The sequence below is a fragment of the Chenopodium quinoa genome, unplaced genomic scaffold, assembly GCF_001683475.1.
Source record: "Chenopodium quinoa cultivar QQ74 unplaced genomic scaffold, ASM168347v1, whole genome shotgun sequence".
NCBI lineage: Eukaryota > Viridiplantae > Streptophyta > Magnoliopsida > Caryophyllales > Amaranthaceae > Chenopodium > Chenopodium quinoa.
The window spans coordinates 6,704,592-6,722,497 of NW_018743292.1; the positions used below are offsets into that span (position 1 = coordinate 6,704,592).

The following is a 17,906-nucleotide window of genomic DNA, read 5'->3' on the forward strand; positions in this document are numbered from 1 at the left end:
TGATATTCTTTATTATCAGGCGCAGGCTACCGCCGCTATCCGGGCTCAGTTAGAGGCGGCCCAGAAGAGGAATAGCGAGCTGGAGGCGACCATCAACAACCTCAAGGCCGAGCTGAGACCTCTTCGCCAAAAGATGTCCTCATACGAAACCTTGGAGAAATCCTTGGCGAGCGTAAAGGTACGCCTGGTGACCCAGGAGAAGAGTCTTACTCAGGAGCTCTCAGATGATGGAAGACTCTGCTCAAATCCAGCGCATGACTTGGGGCCGCCTCTTCCCCAATGCCGACTTTGCCTCATGGGAAAAAACGTACCGCCAGTGTTCTGATATATATAATCAAGAGATCCTGGCGGCTGCTGAGGAAAAGGCGTTGGAGGAGGAGGAGCCGGTAGTGGCGCTTGTGCCGCTTGGGGGTAATGCATCAAAAAAGGATGCAGCTGAAGCCGAGTCCAGCAAGAAGAGTGCTGACCAGGCGACAACTGCTAATATTGAAGATCTGCCCCCTTCTTAAGCTTTATGTCTTCTTTCCATGGCCTGCGTGCCGTTTGTTTTGTATTTACCCGGCCAGGGGGCCGGGGCTCTGAATATTTTGCCGGTCTTTGATGACCGGCTTCTTTTTAATGAATTTTTTGTTTTGCTTCAAATTTGTTTAAGTATTGAATATTCTGATATCCAATTGTACACTATACCGACTGTTTTACATGGCCGATAGTTGCAGACAGGTACAGATAGTTAGTCATGCCGCCTATGCCCCTGGACGACTGGTTGTCTGTTTCCAGGCTAGACGATCAGTCGGCCATTTATCCAATCGGTATTCGAACCATTTTAAAGACTGGATCCCCTTTAGGCAGGCGGTCCTGTCATTTGTAAAATTAACCAAGTAGGAAAGTGGTTTGACCAAGTAAACATGATTGTTACCTAGTCGCCAAGTAACTGAGTAGTAGAGGTATCAAGCGGTGGATACCGGTTGTGCCCCTTTATTCGCCAATGTTTGTTGGCTTTTAACTCATAGGTTGTTAACCTAGCAGGAGTAGTGGTTGAGAGCCCCTGTTTGCTAAAAACAGGCGGACGACTCATACCTTTTAGGCTCCATACTAAGTTTTGAGAGAGTGACTATGAGTTAACTTTGGTGTTACTCAGTCGCCGTCACTCCTGCTTGAGTAGTAAAGGTACCAGGCGGCGGAGGCCGACCGAACCTTTTGATTCGCCAATGTTTGTTGGCTATTAACTCAAGAGGTTGTTAACCTAGCAGGAGTAGTGGTTGAGAGCCCATGTTTGCTAAAAACAGGCGGACGACTCATACCTTTTAGGCTCCATACTAAGTTTTGAGAGAGTGACTATGAGTTAACTTTGGTGTTACTCAGTCGCCGCCACTCCTGCTTGAGTAGTAAAGGTACCAGGCGGCGGAGGCCGACTGAACCTTTTGATTCGCCAATGTTTGTTGGCTATTAACTCAAGAGGTACCCCCTGCATTTATCCCAAGTAATACAGGCGGTCATCTGACTCAGATGTCAACTGTTACCACTGGTTTGGTCAGTGATAGAGTTATCCTTGTCTCAAAAAACGGCTACGTGGTTGCCCTTGGGGACAGTCGTACAGGTGCCGTGTAATTAGTTTATAGAGCAATGTTCCACCCAAAAGGGAGCTTCTCTCTGCGACGAATTTCATCCGGAGGGATGCCGCCGGACGCCTGCTATGATGTTGGGACAGGTCGTATTAGTATAAAAGATTGGATCAGTTGGCTTGGCGCCTGGTCTGATCATTCGGCCTGTGGCCTTGGTTAGTTCTTGGTGAACGTAGGTGTTAAGTAAGAGGAGGGTAGCCGCCTGTTTAGGCACAGGGTCGGCCAGGCCCTAATCTTTTTTAGCTAAGTAAAATACCCAATGGAGAGTAGCCGACTGTAAAGGTACAGACGGCATGCCCTTCTGAAGATAGAGTAAAATACTCGATGGAGAGTAGCCGACTGTAAAGGTACAGGCGGCATGCCCCTCTGAAGATAGAGAAATACTCAATGGAGAGTAGCCGACTGTAAAGATACAGACGGCATGCCCCTCTGAAGAGAAATACTCAATGGAGAGTAGCCGACTGTAAAAGTACAGACGGCATGCCCCTCTGAAGAGTAAAAATTAAACATGGAGAGTAGCCGACTGTTAGTAGGCGTGCCCCTCTTAGTACAAAATTGAATATTAAGTACGCAAACTTTTATTAAGTAGCCCTTGACTATTTACATCATTCAAAAGAAATATTTCTTAAGATTATCTACATTCCAAGTTCGAGGCAACGGTTGTCCGTCTGGTGTTCCCAGACGGTAGGTACCGTCCCTGACCTCTTCACAGATTCGGTAGGGTCCTTCCTAGTTGGGAGTTAGTTTGCCAGACTCATTAGCCCTACCAACTGCTTCCATTTTTCTAAGTACAAAGTCCCCCACTTTGAGTGGACGCCTGTGTACTTTTTTGTTGTATGATCTAGTCATTCTCAGGCGGTAAATTTCATGGCGCAAGACAGCATTGCCCCTCCTTTCAGGAAGTGAGTCTAATGCCAGGCGCATGGCTTCCCAGTTTGCCTCTTCGTCATATAGCATTACTCGAAGAGTCGGCTCGTAGTGTTCTATTGGAAGAACAGCTTCCGCACCATAAGTTAGGAGGAATGGAGTTTCTCCAGTCGCCCCTTTTTCAGTCGTCCTAATGGCCCAGAGAACATGTGGTAATTCATCCGCCCATAGGCCGCCTGCTCGTTCAATCTTTTTCTTGAGACCGTCTGAGATGATTTTATTAAAGGCTTTTACCTGGCCGTTTGCTTGTGGACGGCCGGCAGATGCAAAGTAGTGTGCAATTCCTTGGTCACCCAACCAGCTTTTGAGAACAGGCGTCTCAAATTGGGGACCATTATAAAAAACCATAGACATGGGAACCCCGAACCGAGTGATGACATTTTTCCAAATGAATGAAATTACATCCTTCGTCTTGATTCCCTTTACAGCCTCCGCCTCTACCCATTTAGTGAATTAGTCGACGGCAACAAGTATGTACCTCCTTCCGCCTGTAGCAGGCGTATATGGACCCAGAATATCCATGCCCCACTTAGCAAACGGTAGTGGGCTATGAATGGTAGTGAGGTCAGTAGCCGGACGGTGAATTAGTTTGCCAAACCTTTGGCACTTGTCACATTTTTTCACCATCACCATCGCATCTGCCTCTAAAGTAGGCCAAAAGTAGCCCTGCCGCCTTGTCCGTTGAGCAAGCGTCCTACCGCCTATATGGGAAGCACAGTAACCAGAGTGAAGATCGTCTAGTATCTCTCGTCCCTTTTTTGGAGTAACACACTTTAAGAAGGGTTGAAGGTACCCCCTTTTGTGAAGTTCTCCCTTTATTATTTCAAAACTGGTGGCTCGTTTTTTCAGTGCTGCCGCCTGTTGATGATCATCCGGCAGGGTACCGTTTGTTAGATATGCCCTGATTGGATCCATCCAGGTTGAGCTTCTGTCTAAGATTCCAATAGGTTCTTCCTCAATGCTTCTCCTCTCCATTACTTCCCAAAAAACAGTTCGAGGAGTATCAGAGGAGGCGGATGATGCTAATTTTGACAATGCATCCGCCTGGTTGTTTTCTGATCTCGGCACTTGGATCAGATGGAAATCCTCAAGGGAGCCGACTGCTTGTCGGACCGCCTGTAAATACTTGATCATGGCCGGATGGGTTGCTTCGTATTCGCCATTGTACTGACTCACTATCAATTGTGAATCGGAACAGGCGTCTATTTTTCTTGCCCCTGCCGCCTTGCACATGCGGATTCCGGCTAGTAAAGCTTCATATTCTGCCTCATTGTTTGAGGCCTGAAAACTGAAGCGTAGAGCATACTCGTACCTGTCGCCCTCTGGCGACTGACATATGACGCCTGCTCCACAACCATTTGAAGTAGAGCTTCCGTCCACATATACCTTCCAGACTTGGTCTGGAACTTGATAGTCAGGAGGACGAGTCATCTCAACAATAAAGTCAGCAAAGGCTTGCCCCTTCACTGCTTTTCTAGGCTCGAAAGTAACTTCGAGGCTCTGTATTTCTATGGCCCATTTGATCATTCGGCCTGACGACTCCATGATGGTCAGTGGCCGCTTGATAGGTTGGTCTGTATACACGACGACTGCATGTGCCAAAAAGTAGGGCTTCAATTTTTTAACATCCATGAAGAGTGCAAGACCAAATTTCTCCACTAAGGGATACCTCAACTCGGCATTTTTCAGTACGTGACTGCCAAAGTAGACCGGGAGCTGACAGCCGTCCCTTTCAGCAAGGAGAACAGCGCTTAACGCATGATCGGAGACGGCCAGGTACATGTAGAGTACTTCTTTGGGCAAAGGGCTGACCAGCCTCGGCAAGGAATGCAAGTGAACTTTCAATTTCTAGAAGGCGGCCTCAGCATCCGGCCCCCATTCAAACCTTGCCTTTTTCTTAATTGCCTGGAAAAAGTATAGGCATTTGTCGCCTGATCGGCTTAGAAATCTTCCCAAGGCCGCCAGACAACCTGTTAACTTCTGAACCTCTCGGATGGTACGAGGCGACTGCATGTCAATGACCGCCTGCACCTTCTCAGGGTTCGCCTCTATTCCTCTCTGATTGATAAGGAATCCGAGAAATTTCCCAGACTCAACTCCAAAGACACATTTCTTGGGATTGAGCATGACATGGTGCCGCCTGAGTGTGGCGAAAGTTTCTCGGAGGTCCGACATATGATCTACCTGAAGCTTAGTCTTGACAATCATATCATCAATGTATGCCTCGACGTTTCTCCCAATCTGATCAAAGAACACAGTGTTTATCATTCGCTGGAAGGTAGCCGGGGCATTCTTAAGACCAAACGGCATGACCGTGTAACAGTATAACCCCTGATCAGTGACGAAGGCCGTCTTCTCTTGATCTTTCTTCCATGAAGGAATTTGATGGAAACCAGAGTAGGCGTCCATAAAGCTCATCAAAGCATGGCCGGCTGTTGAGTCGACCAGGTTATCAATTTTAGGCAGAGGGTAACTGTCTTTGGGGCACGCCTTGTTTAAGTCTGTGTAGTCTACACACATTCGCCAGGTGCCATTCGGCTTTTTAACAAGCACCACATTGGCAACCCAATCTGGGAAGTAACATTGCCGAATGAACCCTGCATCAAGTAATTTTTTAACTTCGGCGGCTGCCGCCTGACTTCTTTCTTTGCCATGGTTCCGCTTCTTCTGCCGTACCGGCTTCTTTTTCGGATCCACAGCCAGTTTATGTACCGCCAGATAAGGGCTAATGCATGGCATTTCATGGACTTCGAATGCAAAGATGTCCTTGTATTCTTTCAATAGTTTGTGAAAGTCGTCACCTAGGACTCTCAGAGCAGTCGTCCCAACTTTGACTGTTCGGTCAGGACGTGAGTCGTCTAGGATCAGGTCCGTATGCTCACCAGCCGGCTGAGGGCGGAATTCATCCGACCGCTCCTCTGCCAATGATTGCTATTTTTTGTCTTTTCTTGCGGCCCCTGTCTGGGATGCCTTTCTCTTCTTGCCGCCTGCTTTTTGAACAGGCGCACTCTCCTTGACATTGTCAAGGTCTATTTTTCCACCACTCGACCCAGTGGCCATAACAGTGGGCTTGACATCCGAGAGATAGCACTCTCGGGCCATCCTCTGATCTCCCCTTAGGGACCCGACTGTTCCATTATCCCTCTCAAACTTGAGCAACATAAGAGATGGGATTATAACAGCCTTGGAATTATTCAGGGTTGGTCGTCCCAAAATCATGTTGTAGGCCGAGAGTTCTTTTACTACCAGGAACCGGACTACCATGTGTCGTCCTTCCCCTTTTTCGCTCAGGCGGATGGGTAAATCCACTCGTCCCACTGGGTGGACGACTCCTCCTCCAAACCCTACTAAAGGGTGGGATGCCGGATGTATGCAATCAGTCTGATATTTTAGTTTCGACAGACATTTGCTACTGATGAGATCTGAGGAGCTTCCGGTATCTATGAGGATTCGGCCAACTCTCTGGTTGGCCACTTTACATTCAATAACGATAGGGTCGTCATGCGGCCCTCTTACCCCTCCTAGATCTTCTTCAGTGATGACGATCTCAGGAAAAGAATATTTGGAGGGCCGTTCTTGGTGAACGGAATTTACATCTAACCGTCTGATGTTGTCTTTGTTGCCCCTAATAGTGGGGCCGCCTCCTGAGAAGCCGCCTGCAATGGTGTAGACGACTGCATCATCTGTATCGGAGCTGTCGGCCTGTTGATTCTTTTTGGCCGACTGCTTTTTTGAGGAAGTGTTCCCCGTAGATTTCTTGACATAAATGTCAAGATCACCTTGCTCAGCCAGGAGGTCCAGATACCGCATGAGACTGATGCAATCATTGGTGTGATGACCAACATCTTCATGATAAGCACAGAATTTTTCTTGGTTCCGGTTGTTTGCAGAACCCTTCATGGGGACCGGCTTCTCAATTGAGATCCGTCCCTTGATTTCCTTTAGGATAAATTGGCTATCCTTGTTAAACGCATACTTTGGGGAGTATGGTTTGAATTCTTTTTTCTTTTTCAGGGCCGGCTGTTTAGAGGAATCAGCCGCCCAGACCTCTTTTCTCTTCTCGTCTTTGTTTGACGACTGTTTCTGTCGTCCTTCTCTTTTGTCGAACCTTTTCCCGTCCGACTGTTTTATCGTACTACAAAGATCAGTCGCCTGTATATAGGCTTCCGCTTCAATCAAGGCCTCTTGAAGAGTCGCCACCCTCTTTCGGACCAAATCAAATTTGAAGGTCGACCCGTCCTTGAGACCTCTGAAAAAGTCAGTATAGGCTACTTCATCCGGTAACCCTTGAATCTGTATTCTCATCAGATTAAACCGTCTGATGTAAGAACGAAGCCCCTCCTTCTCGCCCTGCTGAATTGTTCCTAAATCAAGGGTCGTCTTCTTCGCAGGGATGTTCATGGCGAAGTTGGAGGTGAATAAGTAAGCAAGCGTCCTGAAGTTATTTACACAACCAGTCGGCAGGTTGCCGAACCATTGTTGTGCGATTCCTTTGAGAGTCGCTGGGAAACACTTGCACCAAGTGGGATCATCCAACCCTTGAAGGTACATCAGGTTGGTGAATGCCATCAGATGGTCTTCTGGGTTAGTAGTGCCGTCATAGGCGCCTACTAATACATTTTTCACTTTGGCCGGCTGAGCGGCTTCAGTAATTTCCTTGGAGAAGGCCGACGGCTGTTCACCAAGTCTAAGCAACCGAAGCTGCCAGTCCATAGGTTGGACATTTTTTGCTGTATGTCCACCAAACGGAGGTGGCTGTAAAAAATACTATTGTTGCGGCACAAACGGTAAGTTTGGTACCGCCTGGTCGCTATGAAAGCCGGACTGATGGGAGGTGCCGCCTGACTGACGCTCATGATACGACTGAGTATGCCTCATTGAGGTATTTCGCAGACTGTCTTGGAAGTTTGAAGTAGAGGCCGACTCTGACAATCGGTCACTCTTCTTCTGCTCTAGCAGTAGCCGAGCGTCTGTGTATGATTTTCTCGACCCGTCCGCCTGAATATGACGAACAAGTTTCCTATTTCCTGGAGTAGGAAAACGGTATTTTGTGAAATCAAGGGCAGTCGGCTCCCGCTTCCTAGATTTAGGATGAGGAGTCGCCTCTCGCCCTTGAACTGGTTTCCTCTTCAGTGAAGTGGAGGGTTTCTTAGCCGACTGCTCCTTGTCCGGAGCAGGCGGCTTCTTGTTGATCAACTCTTGAATTTCTCCCTTGAAGTCCCTCATGAAGGTCATGAGTTCGTTCCTTGTGATGGGAGCAGATCCATCAGTCGGCTCGCTTCCTGTATGAAGATGTTCCCGTTCCCTCCTTTCGGTATGACGGGTACGTCGGGCCCTTAGGGTCCCGTCTGAAGCTATGTGAGCTTCAACTTCAAATTCATTCTCAGTATCGTGGTCCGACTGAACTTGAGGGTCGTCTAGGGGACGCCTCTCTTCAGGAGTCGGTACAGACTTGGATGCCATCTCAGAAGTACTCTCCCCACAGACGGCGCCAAATGTTTCGGGGTTTTCTGATGTCCTGCGGGAGAGTTACAATTCCGAGACTGGAACCGGACGCCTGTACCTGCAAAACAACGGAGACTCCTGGTGGTGGGAGCTCCGCCTCCGACGGTCAAGTTAGTACTTGATTAAGGAGTAATTAATGCGGAAATTAAAGTGATTGGGTCTCTCTAGGTGAGAGTGTTTAATGTATGTAATCTACTTTTTTAGCGTGATCAGCATGTAATTCATGTCCTCTCTCTTAATGAGGATTAAGGGAGGTATTTATAACCTTGGGAAAAGTGCCAATCCTAGGTTTAGGTTAACCTAGGGCTGATTGGGGTTCCCTCGGAAGTTGGGCCTGGGTGGCCGGATTCTCCATTAGGCATGGAATATGCCACGTGTCATGACATAATAGGTCCAAGGTGGACGAATAAGCGTGTGCCACGTGGAAAGCCCTGACAGTTCCAACTGGGGGACACTTGGCAGGACCTGATTGGCCCACGTGGCGCATTCCGATTGGTGGGAGCAAAATCCCCTAATCAATATCAACTTAAATAAGTTGAATTGAACAAAGCCTAAATCATATATCTTCACAAGAATAAAAAAGAAATCACCTTCATTAGGAAAAAGACCCCTAAATTATGAATTCAATAATTTATATGATCTATTTTGATTAATTGTATATGAGATATTTGATTGAATTTCTAATGTTATTAGTACTTAGGCTATGTTGACACATAATTTAATTTGATAACCAAATTTTGACCTAATTTGTACACTATTCCATAGATTAAAAAAATATTAAATGAGATGTTGGTATTAATTTGCACTTTCCAAATGAGATGATGTTGGTATAAGATAAATAAGATTTGATCTGATCACGTCTAATTTGATTTGAATTGAATATTTCTTAAATTAGTTGATATCAACTTAAATAAGTTGAATTGAACCTATCCTTAATTAAGGATTAATCAACCTTATTTACTAGCTTTTTATGCACAGGATTATGCATGCAAGAGTTTTTTTTTTTCCTATAATAATGCATGAAGTATATTGTAATTTGATGGAGGTATAAAAAGTCGATAACTGAAAAACAATATACTAGTACATGACTTTGATAAGATCATAAGAGGTGTTTTGAAGAATGCTTTTGAAACTTTTCCTAATGAGCGTTTGACATGTGGGAATAGGAATTTAGAGAATTAATGTAGGATATGGATGGAAAATTAGGAATTGGTTGTTAGGAATTAATGAAATTAAAGATATGAGTAGTAAAAAAAAAACCATAATGGCTTGTTGCTAAAAATGTGTTAATTTTAAATAAGAAATTTACATTATCATTATTGCCCTTAATAATACATGTATTTCCTTCATTTCTCCTCTTTCTTTCTTTTTTTATCCATAAAAGGAAAGTACATTCCAAACAAAGAAAAAGAACAAGAACAAAAACACACTAAAAAAAAAACAAAAAGATACTACGGAGGGACTAGGCTTTGTAAGGCCACACCCCTAGCATTCACCTCTAAAATCATCCTCCTCTTTCTCATTACTAACAAGTTATTGGTCAATTCCCACATTTCAATTACCACGATCCTCCTCTTTCATTCTCTTTATTGACAATAACTTTTCGATTTGGCCAATTCTCTTCCCCAATTACCCCAAGGCAGTATTTGAAATGTGGGAATTAAGTGAAGTTCAAGTTAATTTCATATTATGTTACAACAAACAAAGGAACATGTCATGCCCATATATAAATTCCTATTCCCATCCTATAATCATCCCACATACCAAACATCCTGTAAATACTTTAAATTCTATGTTTCCTTTAGATTGTCAGCTCACTCATGGGTGAATCTTGAGGATGGTTAGCCTAACCAATAATCTTATAAAAGTTTTTTTTCAAGGAGGTAAGATTGACCTCATTAGAGTTCACTCGGCACATCAGCTTGCAACTACAGCTTCTTCAAGTCTTAATTCCTTTTCTACTTTATAATTTATTTTTATTATTTAAGCACATGTTAGAAAAACAAATAATAATTATTATTTGAATAAGACACTACATGATTAAATTAGATGTCCTTGCTATAATATTTGCATGTATAAAGAAACGGTTAAGTTTCGCCATTATTTTACTAAAGACCCTGGCGATTCCACAGCCTAGCCTGTTATAATGCAAAGAATTCATTTAAGTTACAATAAGGATATCTAGATATGTCTTGAATAAGTTCATTAGAAACAATTGTTCTCCTAATTGGCGAAGCATTCTTTAAAATCTATTTTTATTTTTTTTTTCTAAAAAAAAAAAAAAAAAAACCTAAAAAAATTCTCTTAGTTTTTTATCATTTAAAAATAAGATCAACATCTCTATTTTATTATTATTTTTTTTAAAGCAAATCTATATCTCTATTATATACATCATGAATTATGTGACACAATAATAAAGAAACGTCATAAAAAGGCTTGTATCCTTGTCCGCTAGCTGGTTTAGGTACTTAACTCTTTAACCAAAAATAAAATTTCAAAACATTTGCATAGCTCAGCTCGCACTCCCATTATGCAATGAAATGAATTAGTTCTTCATATATCTGCATGAAATAAAAATAGCACATAGTTAATTTAATTTTCAAATGATATGATAAAATGTGTGCATATCTCTATTATTAGCTTTCTAGTTTCTATCGTACATATTTATTGTTTTGGTAGTGTATTGTCAAAGGATAATTAATGTACATGGAAGTTTATTTGATCATAAAATTTTGCTTTTTGAAGGATATCATCATATAAGACTTTACCAAACTAATAACCATCCACAATAACCATACTTTACTCTAGATTTTATATTAGGTATAAATTTGATGTTATTCTAGTTAATAATTTGTGTAAGATCGATAGATATATATATATATATATATATATATATATATATATATATATATATATATATATATATAATAGGAAAATGATGTAGGCGAGTTTTTTTTGTTAATTTACCAAAGATATTAATAAGTGAACCAAATCGTACTCACCATCATCTTTCTTCTTTAGGCATCGAAATAACATAAACACAATGAATAAAAGGCCCACTCCTCCAATTGCAATTGCCGCTATCTTCCCAAAACCATTCCGATTATTTTGCTCTGCCACAAAAAACAAAAAAGATGCAATATGATGAGCGATACTACTTCTGTTCTATAATATTCGACTTACTTAGCTTTAGCACAGTCGAATTGATTTATTAAAATACGGAAAAAAAGTCTAGCAAAGTTGCATAAATTTTACCTCCATCCCCATGAAATTCATGTGGATTAAACTCATAGCTCAAGTAACACAATCCCAAGAAAACTTGTCCATAAATTGAACTCACACACTCTTTCTCAATAACATCAATACCTTCAACAATACACTTTGCACAATCACATGCTTCCAAACCCACCTCACATTGAGCCATGGCATGGAATCCCTCATGGTTATTCATGGAGTAAAACCCATTTTTACCCTCATCTTCGGCCGCCTCGGTTTCTAACGCCTCAAATGCCTGGCTCCTCATTTGCTCAAAATACCCACTTGACACCACAACTTGGTTTTCACCACACTTCTTGTGGTTCAATTCATCATCAAGGCTTAAAATGCCGGTATACCCGTCCGCCTCGTATTGAACATGGCACCCTGAGAGTTGGATCCTAGCTGCCATGGAACTACCTTAAGATGAAATTTTTATAGTGATGTCAGCTATGAGATTAGCCTCATATACATAAAAAAAGATTTAAATTGCCTAACAATTATATCTATAAAAAGAATTAGATTATATCATACATAAATTCGTATGTAAAACAAAATTATATATGTATAATTGTATGTATACTTAAATTAAATTAATATATACTTGTATGTTTTTTTTTATTAAGGTAAGATAAAGAATCATTCCAATGAATATGTATGTATATAATTGCATATTAACATGTATGTATATAATTGCATATTAACTTGTATAGATTTTTTTTTTTTTTTTTTTTTTGGCGTTTAGAGAGCCACAAAGGCAGTTGATGAGAATCGATCCCAAGATCTCTTAAAATCGAGAGGGAAGCTCTAACCACTTGAGCTATCCCTCACTCTCTCAATTTGTATAATAGATACTTGCATGCTACTCTATGATACGGAGTAATTAATTATGTTTAGTAAATTCATAAAATAAAGTAAGATTATCGAAGTAAGTTGATAACCAAAAGTGATGTTAAAAAAACTAATGTGATAAACATAGATGAAATCTTACTCTAGTATTACCACATAAGCCGTTTGTGACATTTTGGAAGGATTTCATGCACTCGTTGCATTTGTGATCATCTAGATCTTGACGACATTGAAATCTGCCTGAAAGGGAAGCTTCATAGCGATCCTCAACCATGACAAAAGTTGTATGAAATTTAGATTGAGAAGACTGAGATTGTAGCTTCTCGAAAAGTGTTGTTCGTGCATTCAAATATTTCCCATGAGGATCGTGGAGCATTTGAGATGAACAACGGTGGAAAATTAAGGTTTTATGGTCTTCTAATAAGATCCCATTCACAAATGATACCAAAACTACAAAGAAAATCAATGAATAAAAAGTGAATGTTGTTAGAATTATAGACATGGGATTTCATTTGTTTTGTTATATAATAGGTTCTTAAGTACAAGATTTGGTATATATACTAGTCTAAGGAGATTTGGCGTGGTAGTTTAAGACTTAAATGAAAATTGGTACAAATTTAAGCATATTTCTTGCCTACCCTCAACTAATCTTGGATTACAATAATCTTAGGTACACATTTTATGAGCTACATACCTTTAAATTTAATATATATAGAATTGATTAAGCTAGAATAAGTGAATAACTGCCAATATCTAGTATTATATATCTTTTGAGTGGAGCATTAGTGACGCAAAGTTCATGTTAGTCAAAAGAACTAGAATAATTTCTAAGTTTGGATAAACTTCCATTTACTAAAATTTTAACTTATGCAAAGTAAGCTACTTTTGCATTTTTAATATACATGTCATATTGCTTACGTTTGTGTTATTTAAATACATGTAACATTTGACTTAAGGTAGCGTAGTTAGGTGATAGAGTTTTGGGTAATGTTTGAAATATGTGATAAAATTTCATTAACCTTGCTACATCTAATAGAGAAAAAATGTCAACAACGAAAAAATAATAATAATACTGCACAAAAAAAAAAAAAAAAAAAAAAAAAAAAAACAATAAAAAATTGCAAAGATCTATTGAAAATAGTATATGACGAAAATAATTTCTATAATTACCGATATGATAACATGTGTTAAAAAGGTCAGTAATTAACATTGTCATATGCTAATTATTTTACAAGTGCGAAATTATAAACATTACCATATGCTAATCCGTAATGTAAAAACGTTGAATTCCATATTTTTAACCAAAGTAATTAAGGTCCATAAGATATTAGGTACAAATTGTCCCATTTTAGAATTTGAATCCTATTATGGGATTAAAAAAAATTCCTTTCACTTTCATCCAGTCAAAAATTCTAATAATGAGAAAAATAAGGATGAAATTCAAAGAACAAAAGTCTTGCATCTCCTTGCCTATGATTTTTTTTGTTTTCTTTCATTTACCCAACTAAAAAATTCTTTTCATTTCTTATCTCGTCGTCCTTCAATCTTCAATCAAAAGATCGATAAAAGGCGACGAGAGGGAATTAAAGAAAAAGTAAAGAAAAAATATCAATAATCTATCAAAGAATTCAACTCCTTCACATTCATTTTAATCATTCAATTTGAATGGTAAAATTAAAATTCCAATAAAGAAACAATGACAGAATCTATCCAATTACTACAAATCAATATTATTTCAGCTCGAGACCTAGCAACGGTAGCAAGATCAATGAACACTTATGTTGTAGGGTGGGTTAACCCGAACCGAAAACTAACAACCCGAGTCGACCATAGGGGAAATAACTCCCCCGAATGGAATGATAGGTTCGTCTTTCGGGTCTCACCAGAGTTCCTTGTATCCAGCACTTCAACAGTTGAGTTAGAGATATACTGCCAAACTTGGCTACGTGACACTCTTGTCGGGTTTGTTCGAGTAGCCGTGCCTAACCTACTCCCCACAGATAGCCCTAACGGGCTAACTCGTCGATCAGTTGCTCTCCAAATTCGTCGTCCTTCGGGCCGACCTCAAGGTATCCTTAATGCCGTTGTCTCGGTCCTAGATGGGGCTAGACGAAGCATGCCATTGTCTGGAATCGGGACCACAAATGATAAGGGGAATAACACGATCTCACGCAAACCAAATCCAGAAGATAGTATTATCTTACGTCGGGCAAAGAGTGAGCGCTCCTGGGCGGCAATGGCCGACCAGGAGCCTCGTGCTGCTAAGTCCCCCTTCAAGGGCCATGACCCAGGCCCAGGACCGGGTCATGGGCCGGGCCCAGGCTCAAGTATAGGCGGGGGGTCATCCATCTGTAACTCTGATGTAGGACCATCAGCATCGGTGGTGGCAGCGGCGGTGGCAAGGGGGTTGTACATGCCGCCAGCGCAACGAGGTCGTGGTCGTGGACGTGGTCGTGGCAAAGAGATAATAACTAATAATGATGATGATGGGAGCTCTATTTTGCAATGGGCGGATGAGCAAAGTGAGGACGGGATAGTGACAAAGATTGAGAGGTGGAAAATGGAGATGCAAAAGTCGTTGCACGGCGGCGGCAGAGGAAGAAAAGGTGGTGGTGGCCAAGTAGGTGATGGTGCAAGGCACAAACATAAGCACCGACGATCAAAATCAGAAGGCGGGAGATTATTTAGGTGCTTTGGTAAGGCGTATGGTTTTGAACTTACAATTGTTTGTGGGTCCAATGGAAACGATAAACAAAATAACAAAAGTGGTCAGAAAAAGGTGCATCATAATAACACCACGTCGGACGATGAGAGTAACAGTCAATCCTACATTATCGTATGATTAATTTTAATCGGATAGATGGCCGTCAAGTGTGTTATTATAAAGGTAGAGTGTATATGATCTTTTTTTTAACTATCCTTTAATTTTCTCCCCCACCCCTAAAAATCCTTTTGTATAAATTTTTGATTTTTGTCCTTCACTTTTTCTTGTGTATATTCGTGATTTTTTTTTGGGTAAATACTGCCTTATTTCTCAGGTTAGTCAATTACTTATTTTGACGGCACATTATACTCACCGTCTTTTGTATATTTTCCTTCACTTTTTCATTATAATTACTTTGTGTAAATAATTTTTTTTTTTTTTCAGTTTAATCATTATTTATTTTGACATTATTGAGACATTTTATATCTACTATGGAGTGTTTTTGTAATTTTTACCTAATGAGAAATTGTAATCATGTGAAATTTCATTTATTCTCTTCAATTTATGATTTCAACAAACAAATTTTAAAAATTTTTATATGTAAATAATAATAATAAAAAAAAATGGTCAATGTTTTGTGTTTGCACATGTAGTAATAGCCAGAATGGAAAAGAAATGGTGAGAAAAAAGGAAATGAAAAGAAACAAACTGTAGAGAAACAAGTGATTTGTATATAACATCATTGGAAAATAATTTATAAGAAAAACATGCAGTTCAAGAAAAATTTGTTTTACTTTAATTTCCTCTATTTATTAGTATTATATTTTTATTTTGGTCGAGGTACACACAGGCCTTGGTTGAACACACCATCTTAGGTAAACAAGTTCAACTTGTCAACATTAGAAGGCCATAACCCCTAGCCAAGTTGAATCGTTGCTAAAACTAACATGAGTGAAAGGTGAGAGATGTTACCACTTTGTTGTTCGTTGATTTTTATTTTTTTTATTTTTTAATATATCTCCATGAGAAAGTTCGTATTAGTTTTTGTAACAAGATATTTTGTCATAATGGAATGTGTTAAGATTAATCATGATGCTTACGTGTGAAATAGGTTTTATATACATGAGTTTAGGTGTTGCATTAAGAAGTGATGGTTCATGGGCAACTCGTTTTCGCAACAAAGAAGATGAATGTGCGTTGGGTATGTAGTTGAGTTTGCTAAGGCCAATCTTGCTAGGCGCAACGTCATAATATCTTAGAGATCAAGTGTTGTGTAGGCTTTTGAGGCTAAGGATTATGCTCCTTTTTTCCTATACTTATTAGTGGAAATTTAAAATTTTAATCAAATTTGGCTTCTTTAATTTTTTGATGTTAGTATATCTAACAAAGGGGAAATATTGTAGCATATATGTATTGTAGCTAGGAAAGATAACTTGCCTTATTTATGTTGAGTTGATGTGTACAAACTCATCCCTCATAGCACTTTTGCCATGGCGGATTCTAAAATAAGTTAATATATTTCCGACAAGTATTTCCTCTCATAAAAATTCATTATTTTTTTTAATAGATATATATATTAGTGATATTTCATTTATAATTTATGAAATTGTCCTCCTTACATAGTACTACGTATTGCCAAGTTGAAGAATTAGATTGAACTACTATACCCCGTTCGTTGTACTAAATCAATTTTTACTATATGCAAGCTTGCAAAGTATATATAAATAGAAGTGTTATATTAAGAGAACTTTTCAATAGTAAAAAAAAAGTGTCACATATACATCACATTGCAAAATACTAGTTATTAAGTGTACGGGATAGTGCCGACACCATTAAGACTTGTTCATTAAATATGTTACGATGTTAGCTCTCCATTATCACGCATATCGGCTTACTCTCCATAATTGCCTTAATCACGGCCACGTGGAGAACTGCTTCCGACCATGTAGGCACCTTGATCCGGATATTGAGAACTTCGAGAGTTTGTTAAATCTTTACAAGGAAAACCTAAACTTGAACATTAACTCATTAGAAGCTACAAATTGGCGGTTCTTGGACGGTTCAAGCAAAGGAACTTGGTGTCTAGTACAAGCTCAAGTTCCAGATCACTCTACTTATTACTCTACTTAGTGGTTTTTAATTAGTTTTTGCTTGCAAGTTTTTACCTTTCACTTGAAAGGGTTTTTCTTGGTTTAAGCACTTAGGATTAATTTTATTTATTTTAGGAATTATAGACTAAGTAGAATTAGTTTCCTAATCTAATTAGAATTGGAATTGGTTTCCTAATCTAAGTAGAATTAGAATTGGTTTCCTAATCTAAGTAGAATTAGTATTCCTATTCTATTTGGGTTACTTGGGGCTAAAGGCTAGGGACTTGTCCTAGTCCAATTAGACTTAGAATTAGTTAGTTTTTAGTCTATAAATAGTTGTACTTTCATGACTTTTAAATATAGAACTTTTCAGATTAATAAATCAAAGTATTTGTTTGTTTTGCAATCAAAACATTTGTTTCTTGAAGCTGGTGATTAGGTTCTTTAAGCTTTGTTTAAATTGATTAATTAAGGGGTGGTGTGACCTTTTACTTAATTAATCTACTTGTCTTCTTGTTTGATTCTTGGTGGACGAATCCTATAGAGAATTAGGCTTGAATTATCCTTGTGTGTGTTTAAGTTCCTTGAACATACGCATCACACCTGTTGCCTACGAAGTCAACTTGCCACCTATGGCGATAGGTGGCACCAACTTGATTGTTTTCTTATAAATACCCAAGCATAATTCATTATTAAGGTACGATCTTTATTTCTCTCTCGCTCTCTCTCTCTCTCTCTCTCTCTCTCTCTCTCTCTCTCTCTCTCTTATTCTTCTCATCAAATTGCTAATTTTAGCATCGAAGCGGTTGTCCCCGGATAATCCCCCGGGTTAGCTAATTTGTATTGACAATAAAGGTACTAAATTGGCCGATAAACCTTTATGGATCCCAAGACTCAAGTTACCAGAGCACACTCGTAACAATTGGCGCTAGAAGGAGGGGATAGTAATAACTT

General features: G+C 39.9%; 2 protein-coding genes across 2 annotated transcripts; one reads left to right on the plus strand and one right to left on the minus strand.

Moving 5' to 3' along the window:
• Positions 1-10,380: 10,380 nt before the first annotated feature.
• Positions 10,381-12,690, minus strand: LOC110736718 (cysteine-rich repeat secretory protein 11-like). Its single transcript, XM_021917015.1, has 4 exons — positions 12,312-12,690; positions 11,310-11,729; positions 11,057-11,167; positions 10,381-10,615 (listed from the first exon to the last, which is right to left on the minus strand). Exons 1-4 carry the CDS (start codon positions 12,658-12,660, stop codon positions 10,608-10,610), a joined length of 888 nt encoding a protein of 295 aa, XP_021772707.1. The 5' UTR covers positions 12,661-12,690; the 3' UTR covers positions 10,381-10,607.
• A 972-nt stretch (positions 12,691-13,662) lies between these two features.
• LOC110736036 lies at positions 13,663-15,477 on the plus strand. Its single transcript, XM_021916193.1, has one exon. It carries the CDS (start codon positions 13,855-13,857, stop codon positions 14,998-15,000), a length of 1,146 nt encoding a protein of 381 aa, XP_021771885.1. The 5' UTR covers positions 13,663-13,854; the 3' UTR covers positions 15,001-15,477.
• Positions 15,478-17,906: the final 2,429 nt, after the last annotated feature.

Coding starts and splice junctions, on each gene's coding strand:
- LOC110736718 (XM_021917015.1), bottom strand. CDS start 12,660: ATGTCTATAATTCTAACAACATTCACTTTTTATTCATTGATTTTCTTT. Junction 11,730..12,311: donor TGTCACAAACGGCTTATGTG/GTAATACTAGAG, acceptor TTTCATCTTAAG/GTAGTTCCATGGCAGCTAGG. Junction 11,168..11,309: donor TGAATTTCATGGGGATGGAG/GTAAAATTTATG, acceptor TTTTTGTGGCAG/AGCAAAATAATCGGAATGGT.
- LOC110736036 (XM_021916193.1), top strand. CDS start 13,855: ATGACAGAATCTATCCAATTACTACAAATCAATATTATTTCAGCTCGA.